The 23986-nt window shown below is 43.4% G+C and overlaps 1 protein-coding gene across 1 annotated transcript in view; it reads right to left on the reverse strand.

The window, feature by feature from the left end:
- The window catches only part of NOL10 (nucleolar protein 10), an 88237-nt gene extending 68791 nt beyond the window's left edge, over positions 1–19446 (reverse strand). The window contains exons 1-9 of the mRNA XM_060648450.3: positions 19273–19446; positions 16273–16318; positions 13702–13800; positions 10820–10897; positions 9404–9441; positions 8069–8205; positions 7296–7361; positions 5881–5941; positions 2056–2141 (exon numbers count right to left, since the gene is read on the reverse strand). Of these exons, the coding sequence (XP_060504433.1) occupies positions 2056–2141; positions 5881–5941; positions 7296–7361; positions 8069–8205; positions 9404–9441; positions 10820–10897; positions 13702–13800; positions 16273–16318; positions 19273–19338 (677 nt within the window). The 5' untranslated portion in view covers positions 19339–19446. The remainder of the gene's footprint in view (positions 1–2055; positions 2142–5880; positions 5942–7295; positions 7362–8068; positions 8206–9403; positions 9442–10819; positions 10898–13701; positions 13801–16272; positions 16319–19272) is intronic.
- Between the last annotated feature and the right edge of the window lie 4540 nt (positions 19447–23986).

Consider the following 23986-nt stretch of genomic DNA (forward strand, 5'->3'; position numbering starts at 1 on the left):
TCAAGCCTCGCATAGGGCCCTGTCCTGACAGCTCAGAGCCTGGAGCCTGCTTCAGATTCTGTGTCTTCCTCTCTGACCTTCCCCTGTTCATGCTCTGTCTCAAAAATAAACAAACATTAAAAAAAAAAAAAAATGCCCCACCAAGGGCAAACAAAGCCACTAAAAACTATTTGTGAATCAATATTCTATTTGGAAAAAAAAAGAATATTTCTAAAGACCACAGGAGAGATTATCTTTTCATATCCCTTCTTTAAATTTTCTGTGTTCACTTCTATTACAGTCATAAATTTAAAGCAAAAACAACCTTAAGACATAATCATAATACAAAGAACGCTGGCCTGTTTCCTCAAATGACTTTTCTAAGAAGAAATCGTCGATGACAGAGCTTATAAATAGAAACCAAGTCTCTCCATGTTAATTCAAAGACAAGTTAATGTTTATGAGTAAGAGAAAATTAACTTTTCTGCTTCCTAGGGAGTGAGTAAATAGCTTTCTCTTACAACTGACTCCCTACTTTCTAAAAATAAGCAGGTATTGGATTCGTTTTCTTTCATACCAATATAATGAAATGTTGAGAAGCATTTTTGTTGGTTCCTTCCATTGACAAACAGGGCTTCACAGTAATTCAGTAACCTGTGTGTTAACGTTTAGAGATTTTCTGTATGTGTGTTATATTTCACAACAAAAATGTCTGATTCTAAGAAAAAAATGCATATAAAATGAGTGAATTTTCCACTTTAAAATTCTTTACTCCATATTGTGATCAGTGAAGTTGTTCATTAGTATTACTTTAATAAAACTCAGCAAGAGGGCAAAAATTTCCTATACTCCCTTTAAGTGTCATGATTAACAGATGAAAAAAAAATCAACTTATTCTTTACTTATATCAGGAAAAATATACATTAGAAAAAGACGTCTTTCCAGATCAGTGATTCTTAACTTTTCTCCAAGTCAAGCTTTACATAAGCTGATTTTTCAAAAGACGGAACTATACAGGGTTGCCTGGGTGGCTCACTTAAACGTCTGACTTCTGCTCAGGTCGTGATCTCACAGGTTCATGAGTTCAAGCCCCATGTCGGGCTCTGTGCTGACAGCTCAGAGCCTGGAGCCTGCTTTGGATTCTGTGTCTCCCTCTCTCTGCCCCTCCCCATGCTTTCTCTCTGTCAAAAAGTAAATAAATAAACATAAAAAAAAATTTTTAAAAGATACAACTATATAAATTCTTCTCTCCCCCAGAAAAACGCAAATGACACACAAATCAGCAGTAATTTAGAGGGTCCACGTTCTCTCTGTACCCCACTCATCAAACACCCCACCTCCCACATGATACAGCTACAGACAGGTAAATGTTTGACCAGCTGAAATGAATAAACGCTAATAAAGTTACATTACTGCAAATATCAAGAGCCCAGAGAAAGGAAGTTCCTGAACCGATTATAGCAAATAATCCCATGTTAAGAATCTGACCAAGAGAGTATAAGACTGCATACTAATGCGAGCTCAGAAAAATGTCTGAAAACATGTACCAAACAGTAACCTCCCTGGTGAGTGAAGGACAGGGGGCTTGCAGTTCTTACTTAATTCAGGCATTTAGAAGTTTTCAGTGCCCAAGTGTGTTACTTTTCTGATTGTTATAAATGTAGCAACTGGCAAACAGGAACAAGAAAATCTCAGAAACACTTGCCTCTCTCCAAGGTAGAACTCAAAGTACATCTTTCCTTTTCACTTACTGACAGGAGTGGCGACCTCCCGGTTCTATCACTAGACCGTAAAGAATTGGAAATACAAATTCCTCCAGTGCATCAATTTTAATACAATTCCACAGCAACTAACAAAAAAGACATTCTATGTAGCACCTGAAAAAGGAATTCTGTCTGGCTTTCCCACTTAGTGAACTTTTCCAAGAGAAGGATTTTTACCTAAAATAGTCACAAAACTACAACCTAGACATAAGTCTGAAGAATTTCATCCTTTACTGATTTTAACCTGGTATTGACACATGCGTTTAAATCATAAGCAAATGGATATTTAAAAAGTACGTTAATTCCCACTCACTCTGAATCTGCCGTGACGCTGCTCAGTGCACAGTCTAGCAGACCGACTCTACTGCGAGTTCTTGGGTCCCAGCACTCCACACGACCCTCAACACACAAAAAGTGGTAATTTTACACAATAGCTACTGGCAAGTATTTTTAGACAAACACCAAAGAAGGCCTTATTAACACAGTCTCACGGGAGATAAGAATTTAACTTTTTACCTTAATATTAATACCCTTTTTAATACTGTCAAAGGTTTTATGATAAGCTGAGTTTGTTTTAGAATTGAAAGAAAGAAAGAAAGAAAGAAAGAAAGAAAGAAAGAAAGAAAAAAGAAAAGAAAGAAAGAAAGAAAGAAAGAAAAAGAAAATGGAGGATTGGTTAAGAAAAGAAGTCCAAAATGCAATGCATGATCCCTGTCTGGACCTTGGTTCGCTTGGGAGGGTGGATGGGGGAGGAGCCGTAGAAGACACTTTGGTATATAACTGGGGATATCTGAATACTGTATCAGCGTTAAGTATTTAATATGTAACATTATTGTATCAATTTAAATTTCTTAGGGATGATAACAGCAATATGATTTATAGGAGAGAGTCCTTGGGTTTTGTTTTGTTTTAAATGTTTGTTTATTTTTGAGAGAGAGAGAGAGAGACAGTGCACACGTGAGAAGGGGAGGGTCAGAGAGAGAGGGAGACAGAGGACCTGAAGCAGGCTCTGTGCTGGGGCTCAAGCCCACGAACTATGAGACCATGACCTGAGCCGAAACCAAGAATTGGACGCTTATCCCACGGAACCACCCAGGAGGTCCAAAGTCCCTGCTTTTAAGAAAAACATTTCAGAAGTATTTAGGGCTAAAATATCATAATGTCTGCAACTTGTTTCCAAATGGCTCAAAAAACGTATTTCGTATAATACACATGCACATTTTTATAGCAAAAGAAAGCAAATGTGCGAAATGTATATAAGTGATTAGTGAACTATGTTTTCAACTTTGCAGAAAGTGAAGTTTTCAGATTTTTTTAAAAATAAAAAGCAAAAAATTAAGCAAATATAGCAAAAAAGCAAAACATGAAAAAAAACCAAATGAGAACTGCAACCAACAGAGTAAGGGAACAAGTGGCATAACCCATTTAAGAATATACTACGTGATCACTGAAAAGAATGACTTAGATGTGCATGTACTAGAAATACGTCCACAGTCTGTCAGGTAAAAAAAAAGTTTACTTAAAGAAAATAGTATGGGGGGCACCCGGGTGGCTCAATCAGTTACACATCCAACTCTTGACTTCAGCTCAGGTCATGATCTCAGGGTCATGGGATTGAGGCCCCCCATCTTGGAGCCTGGTTAAGAGTCTCTCCCTCGGTCTCATAAAAAAAAAAAAAAAAAAAAAAAAAAAGGTATGATCCCACTGTCTTTTTTTTTTTTTCCCCACTGTCTTTTTTAAAAAAATGACTGTACTAACACAGAAAACCCTGAGAGGACACACAACGAATCATTAACAGTGTTTAGGAAGTGTAACGAAACAGGATTGGGGTGGGCAGAAAGGGAGCTACACTTCTCCCTTTTTACTCTTCTGTATTTATTCAATTTTGTGATGATAAAAAAACATAAAGATTTTTTAAAAAACGGTTTACTATAACAACCACCCTAAAAAGGTAAGACCTCCAACATCCTTAAAAGGCTTGACCTCGTGAGTCATTTAGTGTTATTACAAATGTGTCTGTCACAAAGATAAATAAAGGAAATCTTAGAAATCATGCAGCAGGCAATTCCAAGTGGTCTGGTCTTCGTGCCTTCTCAAAATGAGTTAACAGACTTTATGGACAGAAAAAAGAAAAACCACATTTCAAAAACAAAAAAACAGGTGTGCAGATAAATTCCAGAGTAAATACGAACTTTTTTTTTTTTTTAACCATTAACGGCTCTGTGTGACCTACGTTTGAATATTTGTTGCTAAAGCCCGCACTCTTACCTACTCCAAAAAGCACAAAACGCAAGCCCTTATTGTTTGATTCTGACAGTAAGTAATAACACCTGTCACAGACAAAATAAAAATCCAACATGGAATATCCAACTTCATGTACAAGTGACTGGGGAAGTCTGGTCTGACCATGCATACCAAATGTCAAGCCCCCCGGTAATCGGTAATCCAGGATTTCAGGAACCCCGCCTTCAGGCAAGAGCGGGTCCAGTGTCCCCTCAGGGACACGCTTAACAAACAGCTGGTGAGGGAGTAGCCTGCTCTGGTGGATACCTTCTCTTACAGGGCAAGTATCGTAAGGAGTAAACTGGTCTGTAAGGACTCTATTTAAAAACTACTTTTCCATGGGGCGCCTGGGTGGCGCAGTCGGTTAAGCGTCCGACTTCAGCCAGGTCACGATCTCGCGGTCCGTGAGTTCGAGCCCCGCGTCGGGCTCTGGGCTGACGGCTCGGAGCCTGGAGCCTGTTTCCGATTCTGTGTCTCCCTCTCTCTCTGCCCCTCCCCCGTTCACGCTCTGTCTCTCTCTGTCCCAAAAATAAATAAAAAACGTTGAAAAAAAAAAAAAAAAAAACTACTTTTCCAGGGGCGCCTGGGTGGCTCAGTCGGTTAAGTGTCCGACTTCGGCTCCGGTCATGATCTCACGGTCCGTGAGTTCGAGCCCCGCGTCGTGTTCTGTGCCGACGGCTCAGAGCCTGGAGCCCGCTTCGGATTCTGTGTCTCCCTCTCTCTCTGCCCTGTCCCAACTCGTGCTCTGTCCCTCTCTCTCGCTCTCTAAACATTAAAAAAAAAATTTTTTTTAAGCAAATCTAGGAAAATTCTTGACAAGCATGAAGAACATGGATTCAAAAGCACTGCAGTTTGGGGCGCCTGGGTGGCGCAGTCGGTTAAGCGTCCGACTTCAGCCAGGTCACGATCTCGCGGTCCGTGAGTTCGAGCCCCGCGTCAGGCTCTGGGCTGACGGCTCGGAGCCTGGAGCCTGTTTCCGATTCTGTGTCTCCCTCTCTCTCTGCCCCTCCCCCGTTCATGCTCTGTCTCTCTCTGTCCCAAAAATAAATAAAAAACGTTGAAAAAAAAAAAAATTTAAAAAAAAAAAAAAAAAAAAAAAGCACTGCAGTTTAAAAGGAAAATGTTGTGTATTTCCTGAATGCTCCTACGCAGGATACACAAATCACAATCCCATTCGCCTCTACAGCGTAGGGTGCTTCTGCACGGCGCATCTCACGGGGTTCTCACCAGCACCTCTACGAAGCTGGCAAGGTGGTGTTACCTCCGATTCTTCGATGAGGAAACTAAGCCTCAGGGCACTTAATTCTGTTGTGAAACTAGTAAGTATCAGAGAGCTGGGACTCCGGGACAGAGTGCCTCCAGTTAAGAAAAAGGCTGGCTGTCGCACAGCCGCTGGTCCCGTGGAGCTGGTGATGCTCGTCTAGCTCCTGATGATCAATGTCAAAGCCAGACAAGATGCACGAAGGGGCAGTCTGCAGCAACAGAAACACCGTGGAGCGGTACCAATGTTCCGTACAAGCAGCAACCAGTAGCCTGTGGCTCCACTGGCACCCTGCTGAGAACAAGTAACTCGGTCTTTTTTTTTTTGTTTCCGTGTTTATTCCCTGAGAGAGAGGGAGGGGGAGGAGCAGTGAGAGAGGAAGACGGAGGCTCCAAGGTGGGCTCTACACTGACAGCAGTGAGCCCTGTATGGGGCTCGGACTCATGAACCACTGAGATCATGACCTGAGCTGAAGTCGGATGCTGAACTGACTGGGCCCCCAGGCTCCACAAGCAACTCTGTCTTGGAGTAAAACTCCACTCGTCATCCAATGTGAAACAAATATTTAAAAAAATAAAGGCAACATATGCTTACCTCTATTGTTCCTGTGGCAAACAAGCCATGCACTGAGTTTATGTCACACACATTATTCTCCCTAAAACAGGAAAGCAACGATGGAAAGCTTTACTATTTATTTTAGGCGGAAGGGATACTCGGTGAACTTTCTACATAAACAGCCCGGTCTTGTACAGAAAGAAAACATGCAAGTTCTTCCTCACTCACCTGCGCGTGAAAAAACACCAGAAATGAAGGACACTCAATCTGCCAGGCAGATGAGACAGGAGAGGAATTCCCTCTGGAATACTATCTCCCACCATGAGAATCAAGGCTCATTCGACTTTCTCCATGTTTTCTCCCCCGGCAGAAAGAACACCGGCAACCACTAAGCCAGTCCTGAGACCAGACTAGCTTGGGCCGGGCAGACTCATCGAGGCTTCCTTTTCTTTTTCTTTAAAACGGATACTTCACCCACCTCTTGCGGTTGTGTGAGGGTTACATGAAACAATTTACAAAGCGTGCAGCGCAGCATCCAGACAAGACACTCAACAGATAAGTAATAGCCATCATAAACAGGGAAGTGTGCGGCGAAAGAGCAGCTAGCTTTTTATTATTCAACAACACATCATGAAGCTACTCTAGTTTTGTTTGTTTGTTTTTTTAATGAAAATAAGAGCGCTGCAAGCCAATGTGAAAAAATTAGCCAGAGTCCACCTAGTCTCTGTTACCACATGTCCTTCCAACCTTTAGAAACCTTTTCAAAGCGATAAGGAAAACCCAACAAGTTCTTTATACACTTGGAGGAGAAGGAATCTAGCTTCTACCCCTTACTAGCTATGTGACCGTGGTCCTATCCTCTCCCCGCCTGAGCGGTCCTGTCTATAACAGTACCTACCGTAAAACTGTTATAAGTTTAAAATGAGCTAATACATATAAAATGCTCAATAATATCTGGCACAGAGTATTTTCACTATTATCACTCTTACTGTTACTCAGTATTGTGATTATGACAAATGTATTCTTAAGGATTTCTCTTTGAACAAGACAAAAATGTAGACTGTAACGTATGATCAAAGGAAAACTTGAAAAAACCGAAAACGTCTGCCAGCAAAAACACAAAAAATAAAATTTTAAAAATGAAACTCCAAGTTAATTCAAAATGTCTCCACGAGAGATTAATACCACAGAACAAAATCATGAGAATTTAAAGAACACTGCAAAAAACAATAAACCGGACTTCTTAGTGAGTTATAAAAATTTTCTAGTATGCCAAAAAAATTAAAAGTTTAAAGAAACCACCAGGTCTTCTGGTGACTTTTATGTTCAAGACAAATTGAAACCCTTTTTAACCAAGTTGCCCAGAGCTCTGCTTAAATGCAGAGCTGGTATCTTGAGCGTCTGGCTCCCCCTCCTGGCCGAGAGAAACACCCGGATTCTGACAAGACACTCACGCAGCATCCGTCTGTAGAGGGTTCAAGTACCGTCCTTGTTCTAAATTTAATCTATAAACTTCAGAGCTGTAAAGTAATGAATAAAGTTAGAAATCCGGTAAATGGCAATGAACTTTGCTTCAAGTAAATATAAATTTTAGAAACCTATATATACATACATACAAACATATATACATTTCTGGCTTACAAGGCATTACTTCTCTCCAAAAACACCAAAATGTATCTTAAGCCTAAAAAATAATCACCTTATTTGTGAGTCTGTTCATGTATAAAAGTGATTTAAACAACTCACGTGACAAGGAAATATTATGAACTTATTAAGAAGAATATTATTTAAAAATAACAGAGAATCCAAGATCCAAAATGGATCTATAGGTATATATAACACTAGAAGAAATACAATAAAACACTAGTAAGGTGACATGATTATGGGGTTTTTTTATTCATACTTTTGAAAATATTCTCCCAATTTTCTAAAATGATTTATCATTTTTATCATCATATGGAAGGTGGTATTTAAAAATGAGGTTTCAAAATGTCACGCGATGGGGTTCCGCAAGCGACTTCACCACCACTAAGACCGCTGTTAGGTACCCATGTTGCTCTAGATTCAGAGCACGCCGCTAATAAAAGTCAATTTCTAAATGAGCAGTTACTTTGGAACTATACCCTCTGAGGGACCACGTCTTATCCCTCTCTTGATTCCTCTCCTCGATTTTAAGAACAGAAGTTGGAGGTGGAAAGGAGAAAACAAAGGTGATCAGCCCCAATACCTCGCGCCAACAAAGTACAAGTCACAGGACGGATAGTGGTAGGAGAAATCTCTCCCGAACTTTGGTATTCTGGTTTTGTAGTAAAAACCCGATTGTGAGTGAAATTCGATGTATCTATCATTATGTAAAAAAACAATCTGAAAATGAAAGAAGAACATCAGTTTGCTGAGGTTTCTAGGAAAAGCATTTATTTCATCATCACTAGAAGTGACAAAGCAGGAGAAGCTGTGATCTCTCCCACCCGCTCTGTGTGCACAAGTCCATGGTGACCGAGGACCGGGACTAAGAATCAAACCTCTGCCCTGCCTCCTTAATGCCTTCTTGCACCCCAGGAAAGCTTTTCTTGCCCTCTGAGAGAGACTGAAAACAAATGCCCTTCGTGCACCTGGCCCCAGCACTTTAGAGCACAGAGCAATGTTTGGCAACTTCAGAGAGTAATCTCTTACTTTCCTGAAGAACACAGTTTAATAATCTCACAATTACCACTCAGGGTTTGATAAACTCCCTGTATCAACCTAATGTTAATATATTACAAAGGTATCTTAGAAACGGCAGATGGTATTTAGAAGCAAATCCATCAATATCTAGGGAAAAATACACTATAAAATGGCATGTCCCCGAACACATGATTAATGACCACCACAGGCAAAAGAATCAACTGGGCTCCGGTCTCCGAACTGAGGACAATACATAAAGCCACGTCAGCTCAGAAAATTCAATTTTCCTTCCAGATGACATCTGATGTCACTAAACTTTTATTTTATTTTCAAAAACTTTTAATTTTAAGTTGAATGAGGCACTCAAGTTACAACTTTGTAACTACCGAAAACGAAAAGGGTTGAGAGACGGACTAATGGGACCAAAAAAGAAAAGAAAAAAATATATATATTTAGCTGTGTTTCGAGCTGTCTCAGAACTGTTCCACAACTACCTATTTGCAGTGTTAAGAAAATTAAGCATATAACAATGTTATTTTACTTTTCACATACGAAAGCGGCTTGGCAAATAACACCAGTGTCAATGTAAAAATTAGAAATCACAAATCTACAATCTAACATGGTCTAAAAAAGATGGCCGCTAACAATTCTTGACAACGCAGATGAAGTTTCATATGCGATACAGGAAACTTATTTTGGTATTAGACTGGCCAAAGGCTATCGCTATCACTGTCCTTTTAAAAGATATTCTATATATCAGACATGTGTCAAACTAAAAAATATATTCATAGAAAATAATAGGTTTTATTTTACCACACAGCTGTTTTTAATGTAACAACAGGAACATCACAAAAATACTTCTCATGACTTCTTGAGGACCCAATACTATCAAGCGTACCTTTGAATAGTCATCAGACAAAGTTTCAAAGGTGACAACTGAAAAACAAGAAAACAGTTAAGAAAAATTACAATTACCAATCCACATTCTTCGTAACAATGCAAACCTGAGGCAAAGATTCCAATTCAACACAATAACTATGTACAAACTATATATAAACACCGGATCCCCCCCTCCGTTTTTTTGTCTTTCCATAAAACAAGAAGAAAGCTGCCATATTATATTGACCCCAAAACACCAAATGGAAAATTAAAAGCTTTTTAATTTCTCAATGCAGATCAACCAGATTTTCTGCAGAACTGAAGCTAATTAAACAAACTCACAAAACATAACGACTTCTAAATTCTACCAGTTTGTCTGAGATGCCCAAAACAGACATAGAAGAACATTAAGAAAATTATTTCTTTAAAGAAGAGAACAGCAGCTGTTTACTCATTCAGCCACTAAACATAAAGAGTACAAACAGTTGTTAGTAGCGGCATGTAGGGTTTGTACTGTTTTCAAAAAGGAATGGGTAAAACAAGCTGAAGAATACTTAGCCCATTAGCTGTTTTCTCTCGACCCCAAACCCCAGCAGCCTGACAGAAAGACCTGCTTGTTCCCTGCCCTCCCCCCGGTGCAGTCAGTCGCCTTCTCTGCAGAGTGGACGGAGCCTATGAATGCGGGGAGCCTCCTGTGACTACGTCGCATGAGATGGCGAAGGGGAGATTTATCATCACGTGAGCCCTTTAAAATCAGAGTTTGCTGCTGCTGCCGGCAGAAGGGGAAGTGGGAGAGAGGCTCGAACAGGAGACGGACCCCACGACCAGGTGCTGGCTTAGCGGCGAAGACCAGGTGGCAAGGAACACACGCCGCGGCTGCCAGGATAAACGGGAGCCTCAGCCCTACAAGCACAACAGACTGCATTCTGCCCACAAGCGGAGAGCTGCGAAGCGGATTCTTGCCCGGGGCCTCCGAGTAAGAGCCAGGTGGGCCTGGCTGACACCCAGAGGTCAGTGCCGAGCACAGAACACGGCACGGCCTGGATGAACTTCACCTACAGGGCTACGAGCTAACGAATGGATGTTTTAAGCTGCCACACTCATGGGAATTTGTTACACAGCCAAGAAAACTAACACACAACGCATTCCCATTTTAAAAAGCGGAAGAGTTAGGGCGCCTGGGTGTCTCAGCGGGTTAGGTGTCTGACTCTTGATTTTGGCTCGGGTCATGATCTCAGTTTGTGAGTTCGAGCAGTGTGGGGCCTCCTTGGAATTCTCTCTCTGCCCCTCCTTCTCTCTGCCCCTCCCCCTGCTAGTACATGTGCACCCTCTCCCTCCCTCTCTCAAAATAAATTTTAAAAAAATTTAAAAAGAAGACAACTATCCACATATAAAAATGCTATTTTCATGAATTCAAATTTAATCTCTTACTTACCTTCTGAATCTAAACACCTTTCAAACTTCAAGGATAATTGATAGGTGTCATAACATCGAACCCGAGGTTTATATGTTCCTATAAAAAAGATTAATGTGATGTAAAGCCTAAAGGAGGTACTTTTCACTGGCAATATCCTGCAGACAGGTTAAGTACACTTTTTGTTTAGAAGTAAGTAGGATTCATTATAACCACATGAAAGAAAAAGAATTTAAAAGCAGCCCTCCCCAACATCCCAAGGAGAAAACCAGCAAAGTATATAAACAAGCAGGTCATAGAAAATGAAATACACATAACTACTAAATTTCACAAATAATCTGACTAAGTAGACAAAAACAATGAGACAGTTACTGTCCGTCAGAACGGCAAAGATTAAAAGACGGTTAATATCTGTGTAGGTGAGAGTGTTAAAAAGGCACTCTCATACACTTGGTGATTAGTATAAACTTCTCCGGAGGACAATCTGGCAAATCTCTAAAATGTGTGATGTTTGTACACCTTGAATCTGTATTTCAACTGATACAAGTTTATCCTAGAGAAACACACCCACAAGTGTACCAGACACACAAAGGGTGTTTCCCGCCGCGCTGTTTACAACTGGCCAAAAACTGAGAGCAAATAAAACGTATACTGACGTGGAAATGGTTCAATAAATGATGGCAGATCATCACATAGCTCACGAGAGGATGACCCAGGCCTGTGCCAACAGGGAAAGCCACCACAACACGCCACCGAGTACGAGAGACAGGGCAGAGAGCACAGGGAAGCGCCCCAGAGTGGCGCCTAGGGTCCCACGTCTGTATAAGTCAGCACTGGCGGCATAAGCACTATGTACAGAAGAGGCTGGCAGAAGCACGGTGATTATCTCCGTGAAGTGCAATTCTAGGGCATTTCACATTTTGTCTTCTGCAATTCTGTAATGTTTGCATGTTTTATAAGTTTATCATGTTTGCAATCAAAACGAGAAAAAGACTGGTCTTCAAAGCCAAAACATTTTTTTTTTTTAAAAAGGAATGAGGTAGTTCTTGAATCCCCGAGACCTCATTTAAAAATAATATGTAGTAGGGGGCGCCTGGGTGGCTCAGTCAGTTGAGCGTCGGACTTCGGTTCAGGTCATGATCTCACAGCTCGTGAGTTCGCCCCGTGTTGGGCTCGGTGCTGATAGCTCAGAGCCTGGAGCCTGCTTCAGATTCTGAGTCTCCCTCTCTCTCTCTCTCTCTCTCTGCCCTCTCCCGCTCATGCTGTCTCTGTCTCTCAAAAATAAACATTAACAAAAAAAAATTTTTTTTTAATGGTTATGCAGTATAACATACAAATAGGCACACACGTAACACATGTTATATATTATATAACTGTTTACATATTTAAACCATATACAGTATATATAATTCATACATATGAACTGGAGACTAAGAAACGTGTTAATACTGAGACAATCATCAGCACAGAACAAAAGAGACTGGCATATAGATGTATAAAAGTCCTGTCAAATAAGCAAGTGTTTGGAAAGGAGATATAAATGGATATAATGTTAAGTCAGCAAAAAAAAAAAAAAAGTGCACAATACACAGGATTTAGGTACCACGATCACAGTCAGAACACACACTGGATAATGCTCTTCTAAATTATAACATGTAAAAGTTACCTATATTCAGGGCTTTTTGATACTAACGAATAAATATTACTAATATAGAACGTTAGTGGCATAAAAAATATTAGTCCATTACACAGAAAATTATGTTAAAAGCAACCCTTCCCGGAACTTTCACTCACTGTTGGTAGGAATGTAAAATGATCTTGACCACCTTGGAAAAAGTCTGGTGGCCGCTCATTAAAGCGAAACATACATCTACCCTATGGCCCAGCAATGTCCTCCAAAACAAGCCTGTGTAACATTGTCCACCGTGCTTTATTAATAATACTAAAAAATGAAAACAGTCCAGGTGTCCAGCAAATGGAGAATGGATGGATAAGCTCTAGTACGTTCTTATGAAGAAATACTATTTGGTAAAAAGAAAAAACCACTGACACCTGTGCCAGCATGGACGAATCTCAAAGACCTAAGAAAATAGATCTCACATAAAAAGAATATGCAGCGTGTGACCACAGTTACATCGAGTTTCCCACAGAGCAGTGGTTGCCGGTGCATGGGTGGGATCAGGACGGACTGTGAGGGGCATGAAAGAAGTTTCTGGGTGAGAGGAAAGTTCTAGATCTTAACTGGGGTTTCGCCTACATAGGTGAATGCATCTGTCAAAACTCCTCAAAAGATCTGTGCATTTCACTGTATGTAAATCTACCTAAAAGAAAAGCCATAGATAAATACGGTCTAGTTAATGGTACACATGCTGAGGTATTTATGGGAAAAGTATACTGGTATCTGCAACCTGCTCTGAAATGCACCAAAAAACGGGATGGGGGCGCCTGGGGGGCTCAGTCGGTTAAGCATCTGACTTCGGCTCGGGTCATGATCTCGCAGTTTGTGGGTTCGAGCCCCACGTCGGGCTCTGTGCTGACAGCTCAGAGCCCGGAGCCTGCTTTGGATTCTGTGTCTCCCTCCCTCTTTGCCCCTCCCCCTGCTCATGCTGTGTCTCTCAGCAATAAATAAATGTTTAAAAAAAAAAAAAAAAACACAAAACAGGATTTAAAAAAAAAGGATGGACTGATGGACGGACAGAGATGGACAGATATGATCCAACAATATACTACTGAGAATCTAGGTGGTGGGTAAAAGGATGTTCACCTTACAATTTTTTCAGTATTTCCGTATGTTTGAAAACTTTTATACGAAAACGTTAAGGTCATTAAAAAAAAGCGACCTTTCCCACACTAGCATTTCCTGCTAGGAAACGTACGTAAGTCATAACGAAAAACATGCTTACCAGTTGCTAAGATATACTGTTCATCCTTTGACACCTTAATAGTGGTACAGACGGTAGGCATTTCAAAATCCTGAATAAGTTCAATTCTCCTACGGACGTCTGCAAAGAGAGGAAGTAAATAACTGATTTCACGACCAGGTGCTCATTTTACCTCCTAAGGCCCAGCATGCAGAACAGTCGCTACGAACAGGTCAACAATGTTGACCTCGGAATACAGCCCCACCCATCACACAGGAAGGTTTTTTTCTTAGCTCATACCTTAGCTTTCTAAGCTTAGTATTTTTTACTTTAAAAAAATTTTTTTTAAGTTTTTATTTATTTTTGACAGAGACAGAGTGCAAGCATGAGCGGGGGAGGTGCAGCGAGAGAGGGAGACGCAGGATCCGAAGCAGGCTCCAGGCTCCAAGCTGTCAGCACAGAGCCCGACGCGGGACTCGAACTCACGAACTGTGAGAGCGTGACCTGGGCCGAAGTCAGACACTTAACCGACTGAGCCACCCAGGCGCCCCAGTATTTTTTTACTTTTTAAAAAGTATCATCACTAATTGAAAAAAAAAAAAAAAAAAATGTCCACAGTGGTGTATCAAACATCCAGTTTCAAGAGCCAGATAAGGGGGGAACACAACAAATATTATACCACTATCATTACTCAGTCACGGCTAAGACAAAAATCTTACCATTTTTTTCCTCCTAGATACTAAGTTTAGGGGCGCCTGGGCGGCTCAGTCGGTGGGGCGTCTGACTTCGGCTCAGGTCATGATCTCACAGCTTGTGAGTTCGAGCCCCATGTCAGGCTCTATGCTAACAGCTTGGAGCCTAGAGCCTGCTTCCAGATTGTGCGTCTCCCTCTCTCTCTGCCCCTCCCCTACTCATGCTCTGTGTCTCTCTCTTTCTCTCTCTCCTTCAAAAACACACATTAAAAAAATTGTTTTTAATTTAAATCTTCAAAATCCTAAGTTTATGTAAGAAACTGCTGGCAAGCTGACTTTGCCTCTGTTGGCACCAGGGTTCTGAGCCAAGAGGACCCAGGCTGGATTAAGATTTAGAGCAATCTCTCTGGATCAAAAGGCTTGAACACGGACTCTCACAAAACCTGGCTCCCTTCTACAATCCACACAATGTGTCTACTGCAAGGACCATTTATGACCCCATGGCACATTACTGCCTTGCTTATTAAATTAAACCCAAATATAAGATTCAAACCAACCGAGTAGGAATGGCCCACTCAATATGAAAGACACATGATAGTTTTGAGATGGGCTGAGAGAAAGGGTTGATGAACAGTTTTTCCTCTAAGTAATCTGAATCTCTTTTCTACACTCTAGGCCACCGGGTAGAACGTGGGGGAGGGGGGAGTGGTCAGAAGAAATCGGAACCAGTGAACGTTACTAAAGGAGCAGTTCTTGTTTTCCTTGGATTCAAAGTTTCCATTTTCTAACTTCAGAACTATCTACACAAAGCCGTCTCTTCCAAGATGCTTGCCTTGGGGTATTTATCTCACACACACAGAAATCCCTTCCAACACCTTAGTCTTTGATTTTTAGAGACTAATTTAAACAACATGTATGGAAAGATAAATCATCTTTCACATGTGACAAGCTGTAATGGAGAAAATTTGCCAAAAATCTGTTCGAAACAAAACTGATCAATGCCTTAAACTTATGAATCCGGAAAAGAACGATTCAGTGTGACACCCGAATCCTGGCAGCTAACGTGACACGAACGTCCGAGCGCATAAAAGTCGCCCCTAAGGTGACAAGGCGACCCGCCTACACGGTGGGATGCCCGGGAGCTGCGATCTGCCCCTCCCTCAAAAAAACAACTGATCTTCTATCTTTCCCTATTCTTCCCAGCCAGTATAAGTTAAAGAATGTAAATTTTCTGCAATTATCCTTTATGAAAAAGATGCTGACGTGCTGGCGAACAAAGCAGTCATGGCCCTGCTAGGAGAGACGGCCTTCCTCGGGTCTCCCGCATCCCCGGCCACCTTGCTAGGTCCGGCAAGACTGCCGTGCCCCGGTCGCGCCTTCGCCTGAGCCATCTCTCAGGGGTGTCTGCATGGCCGAGAACCCTGACGGGTAAGGGAACATGTCTCCTCTGGACAGACGGCAGGCTTGCTCACTGCGGCTGCAGAAGCAGCGGACTTCCCGAGCTAGGTGTGGCTCAGCTGCAACACAGACCCCGTGTGCCTGCAGCCACCTGGGCCGTGCTGAGTGTCCCTGTGGGACTCGGGGCAAGGGGAGCTGGCAGAGATACGCTGATGCTCATGCCATCTGCTGTGCCAAGCTGGGGTTCTCATCTCCGACCCAGGAATCTTGTCTCTTCCACTACTATCCGTGAAATCGTTAACAGGCTAACTCATTTTAAGTAGGAAGAATTCAACCTCACGCCCACCAGGAACATATCAACCACAACAAAAGGTTTTTAGGAAGGAAAAGGGCAAAAAGTTTATTTCCCACTTTTTAACTGCCCTGTATCTTTGTCAACCTCCACTTAAATATGATAACAAATGTGTGAAAGCACTGTTGCATAGGTCGTGCACGTAGCCAGGGTGGGGAAAAAAATACTCACCGACATCCTTCTTCTGTAGTGCTCTCTTCTTCCTGTCAGAAAGCCACTTAAAGAAAATGAAGAGACTTTATTTTAAAACAGATTTACTTTGCTTTCCTGCTTACCAAAGTGCTCACATTAAAAAAGTTAAAACTTTATAGGAATATATTAACAGAGGAAGTGACAAGATTCTATAATCCCAACCCTGTTAACATATCCCCCGGGTTTTTTTTTTCTTGTATATATTTACATATATTAGACAATACATTTTATTCATTTTATTATTTTTTTAGTGTTTATTTATCTTTGAGAGAAACAGAGCGTGAGCCAGGGGAGGGGCAGAGAGAGGGAGACACAGAATCCAAAGCAGGCTCTAGGTGCTGAGAGCAAAGAGCCGGACATGGGGCTCGAACCCACAAACCATGAGATCATGACCTGAGCTGAAGTCAGATGCTTAACCGACTGAGCCACCCAGGCGCCCCTAGACATTTTAAATTTTTTTTTTTTTTTAACGTTTATTTATTTTTGAGACAGAGCATGAACGGGGGAGGGTCAGAGAGAGAGGGAGACACAGAATCTGAAACAGGCTCCAGGCTCTGAGCAGTCAGCACAGAGCCCGACGCGGGGCTCGAACCCACAAGCTGTGAGATCATGACCTGAGCCGAAGTCGGACGCTCAACCGACTGAGCCACCCAGGCGCCCCTAGACATTTTAGAACCACTATGTTTTACCCAAGAGAAAACTAATTCATTGGGAAAGTAATAAGCCTCAAATATTAGGAGGGTTACCACTAATATATGGAACAACTTTATTTAGGTCAAATATTAAAAAGCAAACCATTAAAAGGAGAAAGTTTCTTGAGCATATTTTTTACAAAGAACAAAACTAGATCATTAAGCAAATAGCTGACACTTGATAATACGGAAATGATGCTTTTAAGTCATACTCACTGACAGATTTTTTTTTTTTTTTTTTTTGAGAGAGCGCGAGCGAGCACGCAAACCAAGTGAACGGCAGAGGGAGAGCGAGAATCTTAAATAGGCTTCATGCTCAGCGTGGAGCCTGACTCGCACTCCATCCCATGACCCTCGGGATCGTGACCTGAGTCAAAATCAAAAGTCAGACGCTCAACTGACTGAGCCACCCAGGCACCTCTGGGAGCAGATTTTCTTCTGAAATTAACGTAGCTCAATTTAGCAGACGGCGTAATTCTAAAGCCCAAGTCTTTCAGGAGGCCTAGCTCCCTCATCACCATTCGTGAGGCCTCCCCGGCTACAGTTGTTTGCACAAAGCAGCTCGGATGAAAGCTTCCAACAGCACTGGCGGGAACGCCCTAACTTCCCACTTGAGCCTACAAGGCCCACCTCTCCAGCCTTACCTGCCCCCACTGTCTCCCCTTGGCATGCCACAGCCACACCCGCGCCTCTTCGGCTTCTCCAACATGCCAAGGGCATTCCCAGTTGGGGACATTTACGCTTTCTGTTCTCTCAACACTGAAAACTCTTTCCCCGTCTTTTCATTACCCAAGTGTCTGCTCAAATATCACCTCCTATAGAGAGGCCTTCCCTGAAGGCTTTATCCAAAACATTCTCTGACCACTTTCGCCACAACACTCTTTTTTCTTTTCCAATTTTTATTTAAATTCTAGTTAGCTGACATACAGCGTAACACTGGTTTCAGGAGTAAAATTCAGTGATCAGTCACTTACATATAACACCCAGCGCTCATCCCAACAAGTGCCCTCCTTAGCGCCCATCACCCATCTAGCCCATCCTCCCCACCACCTCCCTCCAGCAACCCCCAATTTGTTCTCTATCGTAAGAGTCTCTGTGGTTTGTTCCCCTCTCTCTTTTTTCCCCCTCCCGTATGTTCATGTATTTTGTTTCTTAAATTCACAACGCTCTCTTCTAGTCCATTCATCGAAGCTGTCTTCCTGTTTGCTCACTTCGCTTTTCCCCCAACAGGGAAACTTATCACCATGTATCCCAACACTCAGAACAGGGCTACCGGCACGTAGTTACTTCTCAACAAATGAGCAGAATGACCAAAACGAGAAAAGATCATGCTGTGTGACAAACAGTCGGAAGATGAGGAATTAGCTGGCCTGAATTCTGAAAAGAAAGGCAGACTCTAACCACAGACTCCAGATCTTTCGGGGGCAGGCACAGCGAAGAAGAAACAGCTCCTCGTTTATTCAGATTTCTAAGGGCAAGAGTGGAACTAACACCAGCATGCTATAAAATGACAAGTTTCAACACCAGTATCTAGCAAGTAATCTTAAAATGGAAATGAGCTTCTGCTAGAAGTTTCTTCCCACTGGCAGTGCCCGGACAGAGGCTTGTTCATCGCTTATAAGAAATTAAAAAAAAAAAAAACAAGCTGCAGATCATAGATGTGTGAGCTTGGACAACTCACTCTTCCCATCGCTGGATCTGCTGCATACCTTAAACATGAGAAGACGACTGTAAAACAATCACTATTTTCCCAGCTCCTTCCAACTCTGAGGTCCTAAGACCCGATGAAATCAAGTTAAGGTCGGCAAGGTTCAGAAACACTGCCCTCTACACCATACAAGTCTGCAGGTGCAAACTCTGTGTGCGTTTTCTTGCTCACTTGCTGTATCTCTAGAACTTGCCGTACAATAGGAATCCAACAAACAGCTGATGCGTGGACATTAAAATGGGGGAGAAAAGCCCGCAACCCATCTGTCCGCGCTTTCCTCCTCGGCGCGGCAGAAGCTGGGAACATCCCCAGAAGCCCCAAAGGACGCGCGTCGCCTGTTCTAGAGAACTCTGCAAAAGTTCCAGCGAAGCTCATCGCCCCTGATCACCCGCCGCCCAGCTTCTGGCGCGGGGACAGCAGTGTCCTCGACGACCGGCACCGACCAGCTCCCGCGGGCACGGCCACTTGCCCCCCGGGCCTCCCCGAGCCAGGGGCCGGCCAGGGCCAGGCTAACACGGAGGCCAGGGCCGAGGAGAGGGGCGGCTGCCTCGAGAGGCGGGGGACCCCGAAGTGCCTCACCTCAGGCAGGGACTTGCCGCAGCTGAGACTGTAAATCTTCACCTCGTTGAGGCTGGACACCTGCATGGCCGGACAGAGCGGCGGCGACCCACGTTCCTCCGCGAGCCCCTCTCCCCGCGCCACACGCGAGCGTCCGAACCGCAGCGTGTCCCCGGCGCCACTGGGCGGCGTGCGGCGCTGGCGACGGCTGATGACGCACTCGCGGCGCCGGAACTGCGCCAGTTCCCGGAGGAGGGGGCGTGGCCGAATGGAACGGAGCGGCTGGGGGCGGGGCTCTGGCCAGGCCACCCCGAGTGCGGGAGGGCTGCGAGCCGCGCAGTCTCCCCTGCGCAGTGCGTGCGTTGACACTCTCCTGGGGTCGCTGTCCTGGCCGAAGTGTCGCCGGCCGAGCGGGGCAGGCGGTGCAGGCCGGCGCCCGGTGGCCTGGGGGGCTGGGTCAAGGGAATCCATCCAGCCCCTGGGCGAAGCCAGAGTATTCAGGGTGGATTCTTCTCTCCTCCACCGTGTTTCTTTCAGCAACGTTACATTACAAATAAGTGCTCTTTAAAGTTGACGTATAAAAATGTTACTTGCGGGGGTGCCTGGGTGGCTCAGTCAGTTAATCGTCCAAGTCATGATTTTGTCTCAGGTCATGCATGATTCCGGCTCTGAGAGCCTCCTTGGGAGAATCTCCCTTTCTCTCTCCCCCTCTCTCTCAAACATTTTTTTTTTTTTAATGTTACTTTCGTCTAGATTTGTTCGACACTCATCCACAAAGGAGTGAAAGAAAAGAAAAGGCAAACTAAGGAAAAAGAAAACGATAAAAGAAGGAGTGGTCGGGGCGCCTGGGTGGCTCAGTGAGTTGAGCGTCCGATTTCTCAGGTCATGATCTCATGGCTCGTGAATTCGAGCCCCACATCAGGCTCTGTGCTGACAGCTCAGAGCCTGGAGCCTGCTTCGGATTCCGTGTCTCCCTCTCTCTCCTACTCCTCCCCTGCTCACACTCTGGCCCCAAAAGTGAATAAACATTTTTTAAAAGTGTGTTTTTGGTTTTGTTTTTGTTTTTAAAGGAGTGGACATCAAGGGTGAAGTGCTTTGGAACCTGATGTCTTTTGAGACAGGCGTGTGACAGCAACGACAGACAGACACAGCCCCTCACTACATATCATTTTCAGAAAGTTCACAGACTGTTGATTGTCCAACTGCATAGAGAACTGCCTTTACTGCTGCCTAGCTGTGAGAAGTGCAGAATTTTCCGCTCAGAGGAAAACTTAAGGAGAAAATGTAGGTTAACAGCAGTCAAAGGTGTCCGTTTAAAATTGTAACATAGTATTCACATCCCTTACCTGTAGCTGAGGTGGGTCATTTGGGGCACAGGCTTTATTAGTTCATGGCAAGGCGAGGGCTTCTGTGGGGCTCGAGCAATTTTGTTTTTGTTGTAACTGTCCTCAAAGTTCCCGTCCAGATTCTATCTTCTGCTTGAGAGTTTCTTTGAGGAAATATGCAGGAAACCTCCTTGGGGAGGCCGTATGCCACGGTAGAAAGATCATGGGTTCATAAGAATCATAAAATAGGCATGTTAAGCAAGTCATAAAAAAAGAAAGCACTTATTTTCCAAAATATGCAGGATGATTTCCAAGAAATCTGGAATACTTTTGTACAAAAATGATTACTTCTATTATTTCAAGAATGTATTGTAAAAGCCCATTGATTGTAAAACACAATAGTATCTCACTTAGTGCTATGTGTTAGATAGAAGATATATAGATCTACTGTACTAATTTTTGATAATTAAGGGCCCAAGGCCATTTCACCAGACAATCTGATTTCCCACTGACTCCTAAATTTGCCTTCTCATTCATTAGTACTGGTTTCATTATTCTAGTTTTCAATCTTTGCTTCCGCTAATCTGGATTCTGCAATGCCTTCCATTTCTCCTTATGTCCAGATTCTACCAGCTCCTCAAAACTCACCTTTTGAACACCTTGCTCAGTCTCCTATGTGTTCACTGTACTGCATAAATAACTTGATGGCCATTATATCTTTTTGCTAGGTTTTTAAAATTTTTTTTTTCATTTTAGAGAGACAGAGTGAAAGAGCTGGGGAAAGGGGTAGAGGGAGAGAGAGAGAGAGAGAGAGAGAGAGAATCCCAAGCAGGATCTGCACTCAGCGCAGAGTCCGATGCAGGGCTTGAACCCACGGACTGTGAGGTCATGAGCTGAAATCAAGAGCTGGACGAGCAACTGGCTGAGCCCCCCAGGGGCCCCCAGAGTGTAATAGTATGTGAAACGCATGTATATATCACCCAGCTTCAACAACGCACACATGACCCATCATGTTTCATTTACACCCTCACCACTCCCTCATCCTTGGGTTATTTTGAATAATTTTGAAGCAATTCTGTGGCAATTATCTCTGCGGGCTGTAAAGTACTTGTCTGACCACCCCCTCCATCTAGACCTGGTGGCAACCCTGAGCCCTAATTCATCTCTGGGTTCTCTGGGCCCAAACCAATGCCTAGTAGGTGGCACACTTTCAGTAAGTATTCCTTAATAAAAATGAATCGATCAATTTATCACTGCTCATCCTGACCCAAAGTCCTAATTCTTTGATCCTTACATCTTGGCCTTTGGCAATATTAAAAACAGCAGATCTCTATTCCAGATGATTATGGTTTCAAACACATCCATTTAAACATCTTGTGTCTCGGAGCGCCTGGGTGGCTCAGTCGGTTGAGCGTCCAGCTTCGGCTCGAGTCATGATCTCACGGTTCGTGAGTTCGAGCCCCACATCGGGCTCTGTGCTGACAGCTCGGAGCCTGGAGCCTGTTTCGGATTCTGTGTCTCCCTCTCTCTCTGCTCCTCCCCCACTCGTGCTCTGTCTCTCTCTCTCTCTCTCTTTCGAAAATAAATAAAAAAAACATTAAACATCTTGTGTCTCTAACAAGAAATGTCGGAGCTTAGAGTCAGGAGCCACACGCGAGGGAACACAGCGTTTTCTGCAACATAAAACAAGGTGTTCTTGGTCCTCAGTGCCAAGACCGCTCCTTCCCCACAGTCACCGGCCTGAGGGTTTGACCTGCCACACTCTAGGGTTGTTTTCCACTGAGAACAGAAGGGCAAAGCTCGGTGCAGTTTCTCTGGTGTTTCTAGGATCATCTATAACACAAACACTCAGTTCCTGGGATGTGATGAATTTTGAATGAAGTGCTTATTAGATGCCTTTGCTTGGAGCTAAGAGAACGGACTCTAGAGCCAGATTGCCCGGGTCCAAATCGTGATTCTACCACTGGCTACCCAGAGAGAGCCTTGATACAGAGAGTTAATCTAATCTCTCTCTACCTCTGTTTCCCCATTTGAAAAATGAGGATAATATTAGAACCCACAGGGGCGCCTGGGTGGCTCAGTCGGTTAGGCAGCCAACTTCGGCTCAGGTCATGATCTCACAGTGTGTGAGCTCGAGCCCCACGTCGGGCTCTGTGCTGACAGCTCAGAGCCTGGAGCCTGCTTCATTTTCTGTGTCTCCCCGTCTCTCTACCCCTCCCCTGCTCACGCTCTGTGTCTCTCTGTCTTTCAATAATAAATAAACGTCAAAAAAAATTAAAGAAAAATATTAGAACCTACATCAGAGGGCTGTTGTAAAGATAAAAGGAGCATAAGCCATAAATCATTGAGTCCAGGACACCTATTTTTAACATCCTCGAAATCAGTGTGTTTTGTGTGTCATGCGCGTTTAGTTGACAGTGTTTTCTCCTCTAGTGATGCTTGAGGTAATGGTGCGTCTTATCGCTAATGGGTTTTCAGGTTCAATAAAATACAATACAGATAAAGCACTTGGAACAGTGCCTGACATTGTAAAAACTGTGCATTAGTTATTATCATTTAGTCCTGGGAACCAAAATATTTAGAACTGTTTAAGAAAAAAGGAGCCAAATTTAGGCTCCAAATAACTTACATGTCTTGTTATTCGTTGCCATGTCAGAAACTTGGCAAGTAACGTTCAAGATCCCTCTCTCAATCTTTGCCTCCACGCCCAGTCGATCCCCAAATGCTTTCAATTCTACTTGTCAGATGTCAGACCCATTCTTCTCTACTCCCACTGTTGTTGTAGGAGTTCAAACCTTCATCCTCTCTCACCTGGCCCATCGTAATCCTTCTTTCTGGTCTCTGTCTCCCACGGGAGACAAAATCATCTCTAACAGGAGAATCGGATCCTACCACACTCCAACTCAGAACGCTTCAGTTCTTCCCAAACCTAGAAGAACACATCTGCACGCCTTTGCTGGCCTCTCTGGCCTTCCTATCGCCATACGTCATACTGCCCCTCCCCAGCCCCTCTCCCACCCAGCCCCTCACCCACTGCACTCCCCAAGCTGAATTACTTACAGCTTGAAAAGTACAAGACCCCCCCCCTTACCTCTTTATGCCTCCACATCTACTCTTCTGACTTCTTTCAACTCCCTCCCTCTACAAACCTCAGTAACTCCCATTCATTCTTCTCCATCCCCAGGAGGTCTTAAAATATCTAAGTTTCTCATCGAACATTGTATATAACCTCACTGCAGTGTTTCTTAAACCGGGGCTTACAGTTGTATTCTCAAAGAAATAGAGGGGTTTGTATTTCAATGACGGTCTTTTTAACAGCCCGACATGAGCGTATCTGATTATCTGCTTGGCCATCTCCTGAGAGTACTACCATTCAGTGTCAATGCCAAGTTTGCATTTAAGTTTACAGT

The sequence above is a fragment of the Panthera onca genome, chromosome A3 (genome assembly GCF_046562875.1).
Source record: "Panthera onca isolate mPanOnc1 chromosome A3, mPanOnc1 haplotype 2, whole genome shotgun sequence".
In the NCBI taxonomy this organism is placed as follows: Eukaryota; Metazoa; Chordata; class Mammalia; order Carnivora; family Felidae; genus Panthera; species Panthera onca.